General features: G+C 43.2%; 1 protein-coding gene across 3 annotated transcripts in view; it reads right to left on the reverse strand.

Moving 5' to 3' along the window:
• Positions 1-1,587: 1,587 nt before the first annotated feature.
• LOC142573056 (uncharacterized) overlaps positions 1,588-15,045 on the reverse strand; it is a 33,426-nt gene continuing 19,968 nt past the window's right edge. For 2 of the 3 annotated variants that reach the window (XM_075682558.1, XM_075682559.1), the window contains exons 4-6: positions 3,115-3,192; positions 2,784-2,849; positions 1,588-2,595 (exon numbers count right to left, since the gene is read on the reverse strand). In XM_075682558.1, the coding sequence (XP_075538673.1) occupies positions 2,545-2,595; positions 2,784-2,849; positions 3,115-3,192 (195 nt within the window). In that variant the 3' untranslated portion in view covers positions 1,588-2,544. The remainder of the gene's footprint in view (positions 2,596-2,783; positions 2,850-3,114; positions 3,193-15,045) is intronic. The other variant, XM_075682560.1, reaches the window with a different exon arrangement.

The raw sequence follows: 15,045 nt of genomic DNA on the forward strand, positions 1-15,045 counted from the left end.
CCCCGAGAACGATCCGAGCTGTCCTCCCGGCATCGACGACGAGCTGCGGCTTGCGCTGCGACTTGTTTTGATCTCTTCACAGCGGTCAGCTGAGGCCCGATTTTGCCTGGTTGAAGCCACCCGTGTAGCTCTACGATTCTCTTCTTCAGCAGCAGTTCATACATTGCGAGGAGGCACCGTAACGTGTACCGAAGGGTAAAAGGGGTCCAGACTACGAGGCGCACATGTCGCATACCTTCACCCGTGGCACGGTACGCTGCTTTCGATGATGGTGATAATGATGGTCTACTGGCGTCCCCTTCTATACAGCGTGGTGAAAACTAGTCTCCTAGCCTGCCCGAGTCAACCAGGTCCAGCTACAAGCAGCGTGCTTCTGCCATATGCAACTGCATGCTACATGTCGGGACACTTGGCGGAATACAACAGAACTGCAATGCACAGTTTCTACATATCGACGTTACGCGGCGCGCATGTTACATCGCGTGTCAAGTGGTACGATACGGTGGTAATGATGATGATTTAATGACATTGCCTTTGAAACGGGACTGTGACAGTCACCTACGCTACTTGAATTAATCAGGTATGTCATACATGTTTTTCATAACATAAATATTTATACATCTCTATAATATTCTTTTCCTTACTCAATACTTATCTACGTTGTACCGAAGGAGGTTTGAAAAACTCCTTGCTTGTAGCACTAACTATGCAACTGCTAATTGGCGTGCCACCTGATATAATAATATGCAATGGCAATGCAAATGGCGCACGTATAGACGCTACGCGGCGCGCATCTCACATCGCAAAGCAAGTGGCACGATACGACGCTAATGATGATGATTATTTACTGGCATCCCTTTGAAACGCCGCTCTGACATAGTCAACTAGTCACCCTGATTTGACAAGTGGCACGATATGACGCGAACGATGGTGATGATGATCTTTTGGCATTCCCTTTGTACTGATGCATTTTATTTGTTTTATTTTTGGAAATCTCCTCTTTTCTGATTTTTTTCTGCCGTGGGCAGAGTAGCCAACGCGACACTTAATCTGGTTAACCTATCTGTCCTTCACCTCTTGTTCGGAAACGCCAAAGTCGTCCTCGTCGGATGCTACGCAGGCGTCCTCAATACTTCAAATGACGGCGTTGGTGCCGTCAAGTGCACTGAATATGCAGAAATATGCAGCTTGGATAATTTCAAGAGTATATTTACGGTGGGCGCGACGGAGGCACTCTGTTAGCTCCGCCCTTTTCGTAGCTTTGTTCACAAATATATGTCGATCTTCTTTGGTCAGTGACATAGTAGATAAATCACGTTAGGTGACCTTTGCAAAAGAAAAAGAAAAGAAGAAACAATGCTCGACCTATATCCGAAAAGATACGGTAGTTGTTTTCGCAGCAGCAAATTTTCAGCGACCTACTGTACCGCTAGAAGCACTGGGTAGGTACAATTTAACAATCCATTTTCTCGATGGTGTTTCTTTTATATCATCCACCCATCGCGACCAACCAATCCTGCTGAAAACATACCGCTCGGAGAAATTATAGGAGTAGCTGTAAAGCAAAAAAAAAAAAAGAATAGACTCAAATAGAACCTTTTATTACTCCAGCCGACGTCTATCGTCAGAGAAAGAAGTCGGCGTGAGCCCCAGTACGTAGAAGTGTGTGTTCTCATTTCAGGGCGAAATTCAAATCGAAATCTCTGTATGTTATTTCGGCGCAAAGTACATCAAGTCAAACGCTTCGAAGAAGCAAGTAGTTTCCACGTCTTTATGCGCAAGACACATTCAAACATTGTTGTTTGCTCGGTAGGACAAGCAGTGGTTCCTTGTGCTGTAAAAAAAATGGAATTTTATTGTCGCACGCTGAATAATTATCAATAAAGATATATATGCCAGGCAAAGCGAATGGCAGCAGAAAAACGAGTTTGCCAGAGTGCTGAACGAAGCGTTGGTCTTATGATGATGGCGTCGAAAAATTATGACGATGACGATGGTGGTCACAGGAAGTGCTGGTTTTGGTGAATTTGTCATGACACTGTGATAACAGGTACTCCGGAACATCAGTTACCTAAATTATAATTCGCGATCATGCAAACGAGTCTATGTGACGGAATCTTAGATGTTTAACGACTAATATTTATTTTATTTGGGAGAATTTGCCAAAGACATACGGGGAATAAAGTAAACTCGAGGCAAAGTTTCCAAATTTGCCTTATGCTGAAACTGCAGAAATGTCTGTGCAATCCTATTGTCCATCACCATGCAGTTGTAGTTTCTGCGTACTCTCACGAAAATTTGTGGCGTCAGGTGAAGTTAGCATTGAGGGAGTTCAAAACCAAAGCGGAAACATAGGCGAATACGGAGAACGCGGAGCATAAAAGCAGGTGACCGATCCCGTAGTAGATATTGCTTTTTCGCAATATATCGAATGCTGCTGTAGCACTTCGTTCAAAAGGAGCTTAGGAACCGGTGTATGCAAAGCACAAAGACAAGCAATGAGCACGTAATGGTGGACGGAATAAGTGAAATTTGACTTGGAGGCTATAAGGCGGGGCACTGATTGACCACAGGCAATTCCAGGGGATGTGGCACCTGCGTGAAAGAAAACAAGATAGAATAAATTAGCGTTCCCTGGCACAACAGCCTAACATTTCACCGTGTCGTGCACTTATCGAAGACGGAGCGTCTTGCTGCACGAATATATGACAGCTTGTTTAGTATGTGAAACATGCGTGATATAGTTAGAGGAAACATGTTTGTTTCAGGCGGAACAACGGTACCTCGACCTTATGCGACGGCGGAGAGTGTGGCTTGATGATCTTCACAAGTCCACAGTGGAGGTTATCCTGGTGAGAAAGATGTTAGAAAAAAACAATGTGCTGGTTGGAATGGGACGTTTAGATATGTAGACGTTGTCCGGCATTGATCACTACAAGAACACAAAATAATTGGCTGCCGCCACAGTTGCGAGCACAGGCTAATAAGTATGAAGAATACGAATACGACGCAGAGAACATCTAAACGCGTAAAGTGTGATGTACATTGCAGAAAACTTTAACAGCTGGAAATTTACAGCCGTAATTAGTGCTTGACGTCACTGGGGGTTCTCACCTCCAGCTCCTCTTCAAAGCATTGCCAAGAGTAGTTCCGCCGCATCTTAGGCTTCTTGGGACAATTTTCACAATGTTTCTGCAAAAGAATAAAAGGATTGGTTCAGTAATACAAAAGGATAAATCACACCTATGAACAATGACACCAACGAGATTATGTTATTAGTAAAGGATGGAGAAGCAAAATAATTCGGGAAGAAGCTATCTTTGATAATTATTTGTAATGCGAAGCATTTATTAAAGGTGTAGGCGACGCAAATGTGGCAAAGACGAGGGAAGATGGTATGACGACGATGGCGTGACGAAGGCCACAGGATGACCACGGTATGACGGTGCTAGATTGAAAACGGCATGACGACAATGTGCTGGCGATGTTGGGGTGACGCCGATTGCATATCGATGTTAAAATGATAGCAATCATGTGGCGACGATGACGCGTCGACAATGGCATGACGACAAAGGGATGACGAAAGTCAACCCACGACGATGGCAAGACGACTAAGCTATGAGGGCGATGGGTTGACGACAGCGCACTTTTACTGCAAAATGACGATGGAACGACCATGGCGCCATACGGCGATTTTGTCGTTGCGACGGGACGTCAACAATGGCATGACGATCATGCAGTGATGACGATGGTATGACGTCGACGTGTGGCGTCGTCCATTAATTTATCGTTTCTTTATTTCGTTTATTAAGCACAAGTAATTTCCCCTATGTTGTTCTCGGGGTCACTGCTTGTTGGCTTCTTGTGATATGATTAATACAAATCAGACCCCTCGGTTAACCCCCTTTCTTCTCGTTTATTACATAACGAGGGTCACGAATCCGGCAACAATGATGCCTTCAGGTAGTAGGTGTGGGTTTATTGACCGGTTGCCTTCACCCAAAGAGACCACGTTCTCGTGACGCCTGCGGCAGAAAGGATGTTCCACATCAGCCGCCAAGGTCTGTGAGTGGTGGCGCTGGCTAACACTCCCAGGGTTCTACTAGGAAACATAAATACCCAAGAAAGCGGATGGAGAAACGGTGCCGCGGTGGCTCAATTGGTAGAGCATCGCACGCGAAATGCGAAGGCTGTGGGATCGTTCCCCACTTGCGGCAAGTTGTTTTTTCATCCACTTTCGTTTCCAATAATTTATTGTTTCTTTATTTCATTGATTAGGCACAAGTAATTTCCCCTATGCTGTCCTTTGGTGTCAGTCTTTGTTGGCTTCTTATGACTATATCTATATATATATATATTATTTCTGCCAGTTTTCTTTTGTTGAGTAGCATGCAAAAATCGCGCTTACGGAGCAGCTTGAATTATTTCAACCTCGGCAAGGGCAAATGACGAGACAGCAAAGTACCCAAGTTTCAAGGTTGGGCTGTACGCGGTACCGTTCAGTTGCATTTTCTTGTAAGTTTTCAAGCGTAGATTTGCCGATGCATCTTGAAAGGTTATCTTACCTCACTCATTAAATTTCACAGAGCAAAAGCATATGCTATCGTAATGAATTTTCTACAATAGCATCAAATCCGTGGCTTGAATAAACAGCGTCGTTAATTCCTTTTTGAATATTACATGCACGTTAAGTTGCGCCTCTTCTCTGGATAATTTTTTTTCTTGCACAGGAACCGATAGATTGACTACGTTGTGGACTTTGTATCCTTACTGCACCTGTATTAGCATTTGCTTTGAAAGGTTATTAAATCTACAGCTAATTAAGTAAATTATTCGCTTGCTATAGTAGCACAGTGGCAACGTAACTTCCTGCACCGTCATTTAAAACTCGTGCAACAATGCGAAAAGCCGGCAAACAGCCATTATTGGGGGGATAAAACAGTAGAAAACGACACGTTGAATAAAAGTAAATCAAAACTGTGCAGTGAAGTCAGCCAGTTCAAGCAGTTCTTGCACGTTCACAGCTGACCAAGTGTGCAGAAACATTCATGCCTTACATGTTTCTAATAAGCTTCTAATGAGTTTATGATCACATATATTAGTGCGTAAACCCATACAGCAATATGCGTTGTGATTACTCTTTATAAGTAATGAAATACCATGCTACTTGCAAGGACATGTCACCCGATGATTTTAGAACAAATTTGTGCATTTCAATTACGGTATACACAATATGTGGTTTATTCAATAAAGGACCACACATGAGGCTTTTTCGTAATTACAAACTTATTCCAAATTTTACTTACATACAGGCAAGAAAAATATATCAGTAAAAATATTCTTCTTTACTTTATTCACCTGCCACTGGGGCTATAGCATTCTGCTGCTAACACAAGGCGAGGGGTTGATTTGCCAGCTATGGAAGTCGCATTTCGATGGGAGTCATAGGTAAAAAAAAAGCTGTTGCACTTAGATTTAGTTCATCACCTTTTATTGAACCCTTAAATTTCAAAACTCAGGCATAAGGGGGCATGCGTATGCAAAATCTAACACCAATCGAAAGCAAAGGGCACAATTGTAAAACAACCATCTTTGATGATAATTCGAGTGTGTAAACATTCATTGCATCAATATGTATTGTTCAGCAACATTGCACAAATAAGCATAATCAGGTACAGCAAGTACTCTTGTCAGGATGCTGGTTTTACAGATGCATAAATGTCAAGACATGAATGCTCATACTACGTCGCGCACACAGCACAAAGAAAACCTTTTTTTAAGAGTTGTCCGTTCTGGCAGATATGAGTGGGCCATAAGCAGCAGAAACTTTATTGCAGGGCATTATGTAATACTGCTTATGTAAGAATTAAGAGAGTGAAGAGGCTTCTAACAGCAGTACCTCATGCTCCTCTAATAAGAGGAGCTATGAGCAAAAACATTTCTGCTAGAGCACTTAAGTTAAACAGTAAATTTCTGAAAGACAGAAAATTCCAGGTGAGAGTTGGAGGTACATTTGGCACACCCACACCAACAACACAGGTATACTACAGGAAATACTACAGCCTATGGTGTACTACAGCCTATGGGAAAGCTATCTATACAGAATTCAAGAATGATGCAACAAGCGCTCGACAACACTGCAGACTTTCTTGGCGAGTCTGGCCTCTCGCTTTCTGATAAGTCAGCTTACATCGACGTCGGAAAAAAAAAGACTAGAATCAAGAACTACTCCAGATTGCATATTGTGCTGCCAATAGCTGGAGAAACATACCTGCAAGTCAGCATCCACAAATCCTCAGCTAGTGTAAGACCATAACGGCAGAGCCAGAACGTGGGTGAAAAAATTATGTCATGCCTGGACGCAAATTATTCACCTAGTGACAAGAATAATCTTGAAATCACGGGGAGTGGACGAGTGGATACTATGGAAAATCGCAGATGCTGTGCTTGTGTCCAAGGTATGGTACGGTATGAATTACCAGCAGCACACAAAAAATACAACTCATCGAGTACAGACATCGGGTAGTAATAACAGGTCTTTCCAACTATACCACGCTTGAAGACCTCTATGAGAAAGAGCTAACGAACAAGCACCTAGACAGAGTAGAGTTGCAGCCTGCAGCACAAATCCATTGTCTCAAGAGCTCAGAACCTCGTCCCAAGATACTATGCCAGCTAGCATATGAGATGCAAAGACGACTACCCCTCCCTTCAGAAACAACCTCGAGAGCACCTGAACTTGAAACACAACAGGCCCATACCGTGCAATATGGGGGCAAACAATTAGGCCAGGAGTCTATATGCTACTGTCAAAAACACAGAGGAGGTTGCTAATCATGAATATGCAAGCAAACATCAGACACACATAGTACACTGATGTTGCAGTAGCAGTGCAACAGTAGTATGGCACTACATAAAACTAAACCCCATATAAGTGAGTACCATTCCAGGTCATGAACTGAACTGGAAGCAAAGCTGAACTGAAAGCAATCAAAGCAGCACTTGTAGTGCAGATTACACCCTGCACATCACACGATATTGTCAGGAAAATCAGGAGATTGACACGCGACTTGCAAGCACATGGCCAGAAATTAAATTACAGATGCATAGCCATGCATATATTCCAGGACACAAGCGGGTTTATAAGCCCGACATGGTGACTGAAAACTGGACGAGTTGGTGTGTGTTCTTTATTAACTAATGCGCACAGGAAGACAACGGACAAGTACGAAGCGCTCTGTGTGTTCACTTCTCTTTTGTCCATCGTATTTCTGTTGCACTATAGTTAATGAATTCATAAGGCTGCACAGGAGAAGAATCATACCTCCGCCCAAGGGCCCGATTTCACATCCAAATCCACGCGTGTGCACGTACACACACACACACACACACACACACACGCACACGCGCACACACACACACACACGCACACACACACACACACACACACGCGCGCACGCACGCACGCACGCACGCACACACACACAAATGTTGCAAGGGTGTCATCCTGTTGATAGTGCATGAAGCAGTGTCACTTTGTATAACCAATTTGCATACAAATTACCAGAAAAGAAAGACCAGCCACGGCGGCCGCATTTCGATGGGGCGAAATGCGAAAACTTAGATTTAGGTTCACGTTAAAGAACCCCAGGTGGTCAAAATTTCCGGAGTCCTCCACTACGGCGTGCCTCATAATCAGAAAGTGGTTTTGGCACGTAAAACCACATGTTTTAATTTTATTAAAGAAAAGAATGACGATGAGCAAAACGAGAACAAGGTGAAAACAGGAGCCAACGTTTCGACAAGTGGACTTGTCTTCTTCAAGGTCCACTTGTCGAAACGTTGGCTCCTGTTTTCAGCTTGTTCTCCTTTTGCTCATCGTCTTGAATTTCCGTCTCCCGCTTTCCCCGTGTTTTCCACAGAAAAAGAAAGACATCTTTGAAGACTAGATAAAAATGGGTGCTTGATGCAGCCAAACATAAATAAAAATGCTACAGAAAGAAGATACAGTAAAATTCCAAGTGCAGGAAAAAATCATTACAATTGCCAATCCTGCATGCCAGCACCTTTCAAGAAACACTGTTGTTATTCCGATAGACAGACTGACAGCTTGCTTATGCAAGCACATTCTTCCAGTTCCATGCCATTTGAAAAAAAAAAGAGTTTCTTGGAAGGTAGCCACAAGCACACATGGTGATCCCAATGCTTATTTCCCTGGACTTGTATATTTATATGTATATCCTCCCTTTCCTGCTTTTATGTTTGGTTTCATCAAGTACTAGTTTTTATCAGGTTTTATTGCTGCACTACTTTCTGGTAATCATTGCATTTATCACTGCATTTTCACAGTAAACCTCTTAATTAGAAGTTAGCGTACCCTGTTCTTACTGCTTCACACTATCCATTCTTACTACTTTCTGGTAATCTTTATAGATCACTGCATTTTCACAGTAAACCTCTTAATTAGAAGTTAGCGTACCCTGTTCTTACTGCTTCACACTATACATTCTTGCTACATTGGCCAAATAAAAGATGGTATAAGGTACACAGATGCATCATAAGGGCCACTAAAGTGACTTGTTGCAGTTAAAAAATAATTAATAGCCTGGTTGCAAATGGCACCAGAGAACACAAAGCACGAACAAGAAAACCGAGATGATCTACGAACCAAAAGTTTAATGTACACACCGAGTAAATGCTGGCTGACAAGCACTAAACCAAACATACACAAAAAGGAGAAGCAAAAATTCATGTGTGTTTCCTGACAGGAAATGCATCCATTTCTAACGGAGGCTGTGCTGACAAGATTCTCCCAGCATATTTAGATCTACAGCTCCCGTAATTTGTCTAGGCAGCCGATCTGCACAGAATGCTAGCTTCTTTCTCTACAATGCACGCTCAGATGTCGAGAGTGCACTGTAGCGGAGGAAGCTAGCATTCTGTGGAGATCGGATGTCTAGAGTAATTACAGAAGCTTTAGATGCAAGGAGACTGGGAGAATCTTGTCAGCATGACCTAAGTTACACTTTCAGAGACGGATACGTTTTCTGTTGGGATCTGTATGGACACACATCACTTTTTGCTTCTCCTTTTTGTGTAACTTCCATTTATTGCTTGTCAACCACTCGGCATGTTCTCGGCATGTTCAATAAACTTTCATTTGTTAGTACGCCTCATGGTCGTCTTGGTCTCTAGCAGAAAGGTGTTCATTCTTTTTACAGTGCAGCTGTATATGCCTAGGCGAAACACTCGTGGTCCGATCACAAAAACCCTAGTGGAGGGGTATGAGCCATTGTTCAGGGGGTTGTGAGCCATTATTCGTCTTACATGATGGACGGAGAAATTTCTTGTTGGGTAGGCATAGAAATGCTTATGCATTTCAAAGATACATATATCTACGTATTATTGCAGGGAAGGTACACAGAGGGGGACGGGGTTAAGACAAGATCATGAAGTCATAATTATCTCGCAGCAAAGGTGTGGTGGGCCATTGGTTACACCAGTAGTGCCGTCGTTTCTCTCTAGCAGCAGAACGCACGTGCAGCAGTCTCTCTCCGACTTCCCAGTAGGTTCAAAAATGTGTCCCTCTACTTAATTAAATGAAATGTGCAGCCCCGGTGTGTCACTTGGTAACTACAGTGCATAACCGAGTCATAAATACTATGATTAACGCATTACAAAACACAAATGCGTAACATAATTCAAAAAGAATTTGATGGACCCGCTGGATTAACACAATGAACCACTCATTGCACCTTCGATGATGGTGATCTTGCAAAGCGCGATGTGTGTCATTCCAAATAAACAATGTGATAAACCCAAGCCAAACATGTGCATAACCTCATTAAGAAACATAGACATAACCAATAATATAGAAAGACTTGAATAAACCATCGGAATTAACGCAGTGATAAACACCGGGGCCGCACATTCGAGCTTCGCTGGTTTACCATCTGTACAGCGTGCATGGGCAGTACCTTTTTCTGTTATTGCTTGTTAAGTATTGTATAACGTTGTGCCAGTAAAACACGTTGGGCTAGTTGGTGCATTTATTGGTATTGTTTATTTGCTGTTTTTTCTTAATGTTGTGCCGTTCTTCCTTCTTAAATTACTTTTTTATTCCCCCTCACATAATACTCCAACCTTGCAGCCTGCGAGGTATATAAATAAATAAGTACATAAGCACATGTCATTCATTCATCTGCATACACCTCGCACAAACGTCACTGTGCTGATGTCTCGCAGGGTGCATCTACATTAACTGCCGTTTGCATTTCGGTATAGTTTGTGAACAGTGTAATGCATAAAGATTGCATGATATTAAGGTTGTGACCTATGCAGTGCACAAGCAAACCTTGCAAAAGATGACATGTTGGATTGTTGAAAATAAGTCAAATTGTATATGTCGTAGTTGCTTTAACAGCATTTAATTGACCACTTGACAAAAACTTCACTTCGCATAGATTCCAACACATACACTGAATCTGCAGTTTGTTTTTGCTTATTAATGCGGTCGTTACTGCATGGCCACATTGTAGATTTGAGAACAAAGTTCAACAAATTCGTTTCTTGCAATATAACAATATGCGTAGATCACTGCGCTTGCAACACCAGAACTTGATACAAACATGCGCACTATAAGATGCAGACAAATGCTCAGGACAAACTCCAGAATGTTTGCATCCTGATACTTATATAAGTGAACAGTTTCATTCCATGACAGTCAATGAGAGGGAGAAAGAAAACTTAATTGTCTTCGTGGAACAAAAACGCATTGATGAGCTTAGAGATATAGTCATTGTTAACACATTCGAAATGAATAATTATAGCTTGCTATCGACATTGACGCAGCCTTTCGACAGCAAGAAAAGGAATCAGTTTTTCCAGCTCTGAACATTGAATTGCAGGCAATACAAGCAGGCATAAAATTCTACCAATATAATCCGTTTGAGGAAAACCAAATTGGAATAAACATTGAGAATTGCATTTTTACTATCTCTTGTTTGGTTGGCAATCTAGTTTGAAATGACTTCCATAAGCATGTCGTAACAATGTTGATCTAATTACAGCTTAAATACATGACTAATATAAGAAATATGGATGATTGCTATAAATTAGTGAAGAAACTATAATATCTAATAACATTAATAATCTAATAATAATATTTATTTCCACGAAACAGGCTAACCGTCAGCGACGTTCGAGGCTGAGCAGAAAGCTGAAAAACGATACGGCAAGTGCGCCTGCCGTGTGCCTGCGATTCTGCATTATGGATAGCGCGTATTGATGTGATATTCTTGTTAAAAGTTCAGAGTATACTACCAGCGCGAGAAACAGGACAGCAAAGTGGATGAGAAGCGTGTCTTTTAGAATGCTATGTTACAACGTACAGGTTCCTACAAAAGTGACGGTAACTACTCAAAACATTTGATGCGTCGCCTTTGGCGCCTTTAGAAATATTCAGAGGGGACTCCCATATATATACTCACAGCACACGCATGGCGATGGACGAACCAGGCTAGCGCTAATGTTGAATTTCACAACACAATTTTCATTCCACGTCCAGTAATCACACAGATCATTTGCGGCTTCGTTGAGGGGCACACGAGGACTTTCGGGTTGATGCTTGTTGCGTTTAGCGCAAGAACGTGGCTAGCAGCAGGCACCGCATATGCGCAACCACGAGCAATATACACACATCATTTCTGCAGAAGCTGACGCCGAGCACGGGTAGCGCGAGGATCTTGTTGGGCTGTCACGACGACTTCGTGGCCGCCGAATTTCGAATACTGCATATTCGGTGAGGGTAGCTATATGAACTTGTCGTTAGGTCATCTTGTAGATTGTTGTAGCGCAGGCAGAACGAAACGGTCATAGAACGCAGATGAGAAAACACACAGCCCCGAACCACCTGCGAACAGCCACGTCGCACTGAACTTCAGAAACCGCCGCTGCGCACTCCAAAACAAGTCTCAACTTCAACACGTTTTAGAATCATAAAACACGCATATTACTTGCTCCTAATAAATAAATGTCCACAATATTATAATGTAAACGTTTCATTCATTACATTAAAATAATTATACAGCGTATGCCACGAAACCTGGCAGTAAGCAACCCTGGGCGTCGCACCAATCGCATTGTTGAAATCGCAATCATGTGAAATGAGCCCTCTAAAAATCGCATTGCGACGCGTGCGACTGCCCCGATTTTCATCGTTCCAGTCGCAGCATGTGAAACAGCCTTTACGAGGCGAGGTCGCATCGGCGACAGTGAGTGATGGAGAGGAGGGAATGGTGGGTTGAAGACGTCAGACGCAATGTCGGTGACATAGCCGACGGGGTCGTAATATGGACGGTTGGGCTGGCTTGTCGCGGGGGGTGCGGCGCTAGGCGGCTGCACACGATTACAATAACGTGCGATACGGCTCTATGGCGGGCTGTAGTCGGGTCCTCGCCATAACGGAGACGCATACTTGGAGATAGCGGTTGGGCCGTGGCAACGACTTCAGCGTAGCTGAGAACTGCATCAGCAGGAAGATGTTGGCGTTGGTCTGGCATGACCTCGGTGATTTCTTGCTTGATCGCGTGATGGAGCGAAATCATAATATTAGAGGCAGGCTGTTGCATATGCGGCGGCTGATCGGAGGACATCAAGCAGAGCTGGTGTGCAAATTCCTCCCGGAAGAACGCTGTCATTTCTGGAGACAGCGCTGACTCGTCGGGTATGATAGCCAAACCAGCAATGAGGTCGTCACGCGATAAAGGGCGACGTGTCAACGAGCGATGCCTACGTAGCTCCTCGTAGCCTTGGCAAAGTGACGATGTCAGTCACGGACTGAGGATTTTTTGCAAGTAGCGTGTTAAAAGCATCGTCCGCTATCTCTTTCATCACATTTCAGATTCTGCCAGACTCCGACATCGTCGCGTTGACTCTCTTGCACAAGTCCCGAACATCTTAAATGTAGCTGGGAAATGATTCACCCGGCTGCAGCGTACGGCCTCGCAAACGCGACTCCGCAAGCAGCGCGCGCACATCAGGGCGACCAAACAAAGCCATTGAAGAGGGCTTGAACGTGGACCACGTCCGAAAGCTGGTCTCATGGTTGTTGTACCAGAGACTAGTGACACCCGAGAGATAGTAGAGTACGTTGCTCAGCTTTGCGAGATCGTCTCATTTGTTGTGGACCCTGACCCTCCCAGACGTCGCCAGAAAGACCTCCACGTCACTATCGTCCGCCAGGCTGAAAATGGCAGGGGCGATTTTGCGACGCACATCAGAGCACATGAATGATTGAGGAGGCGCTTGCTGGGATGCGTTTTCAGGCATGGTTCAGCGCAGGGTACCAGCTCGAAGTTACGGAAGTGACGTTGTAGGATGAAGCCCTCTCCCCCACTTGTAAAGGTGTTTATTAGTCACCAGCGTTTGGGCCGACCGTCTGAGCAAGTTTACGGACTCGAAGCACGAGCGGCGTTTCTCGAGCAAAGCATGGAGAGATTGAGCCACTAGAAAGCGCTGGAGAGCATGGCCCACTATAACGTTCCTCTTCTTCGCTATAATTTATATACAGGGTATTCAAATTAAGCTTTATGGTTTTCCTAAATTTAGGCACTGGGAGGCACGCGGAGACCATGTGTACAAATAAGTTATGCATGCACACACACACACACACACACACACACACACACACACATATATATATATATATATATATATATATATATATATATATATATATATATATATATATATATATATATATATATATATGCGTGTGTGTGTATGATTATTTTGTCGAGTGTAATACTTGTTACGGCCGCAAAAGAGACAATAATCAGCAAGCCTAACGGCGGTCTAACCTTCGGTCACCGCAAAGCAAGCTCACCGAACACGGCCAGTTCTGTCTCGCCAAAACTGTAGAGTTGGGGTTTAGCAGATGCAGTTGTATCAAGAAAACAAATACATCCTTCTCCTTAGACTAAATGATTCAATCAATCCTTGTTAAACACATTAATAAGTATTTTTTGGTAGCTGGCTCTTACGCGGTTAATGTCCACTGAATAAATTAAGGCGTGAATGTATCTTCCGTCATTCAAAAAAGCAAATTTTCAGAAGTCTTGAATTGCGAGAAAAGAAAAAGAAAGGGGGGGGGGAGAGCCATGGTAGGTTTGGTACTGCTAAAGCTTGTCACGTAGTGGGAAAGTTTGAGAAACTGCACTTAGTCAGTGCTGAAGACAATTGTGCAAGTTTGTCAGTCTCAAAAATCGTAACAATGCTTTGGTAGCCGTCTGCTGCTTAGTATTGCCGGGGTGCCATGCACCTAGCATGCCAGCAGCCCCTACAATACTAGCCATACTAGGCAATACTAGCCAATACTAGGCATACTAGCCAAGGCAGACTTGCCAGCTTTTCTTTCTGTCTGTCCTGTGCAAACAATTACACTGAGCAGACTCTGGGTGTATTTAGTACCCATTCCCGTCTTCGTTTTCCTTGTTATTTTATGTACTCTGCACTATGCACACGAAGTCACTCAAGTCTTGCGCTCTCTGCGTGCGAAAGCCAGCTACGCCATCAAAGGGAACACTGAACCAAACTGAAAAATCATGTTCAGTGCTCTACAGTTTTGCTTACCTTCCGGAATAGAAGGAGTGTTAAAGCGACACTTTCTTTGCTCAGATGCTGCGGTTTGGTGTACGTCGGATGGCTGCCGTGCATATCTTTTTGCGATGCATTGTTTGTTACAAGTTCAACTAGCTTCGAATACACTGTTTACAGAAGTGCTCAAGATCTGCATAACAACACACATACACACACGCACATATATAATGAACGAGAACAAAGGGCGGCAGCCAAGGGGCACAATTTTTAATAATAATATCAAGAGAAGAAAACGAGGATACCAAGGAGAACATACGGGAAATTACTTGTAGTTACTAACTGAATATATATATATATATATATATATATATATATATATATATATATATATATATATAGTGTTACGCGTGGAAAGACACAGATTAAAGAGACTATATACCGGCTATT

Source organism: Dermacentor variabilis, chromosome 2 (assembly GCF_050947875.1).
Source record: "Dermacentor variabilis isolate Ectoservices chromosome 2, ASM5094787v1, whole genome shotgun sequence".
Taxonomy (NCBI): Eukaryota; Metazoa; Arthropoda; class Arachnida; order Ixodida; family Ixodidae; genus Dermacentor; species Dermacentor variabilis.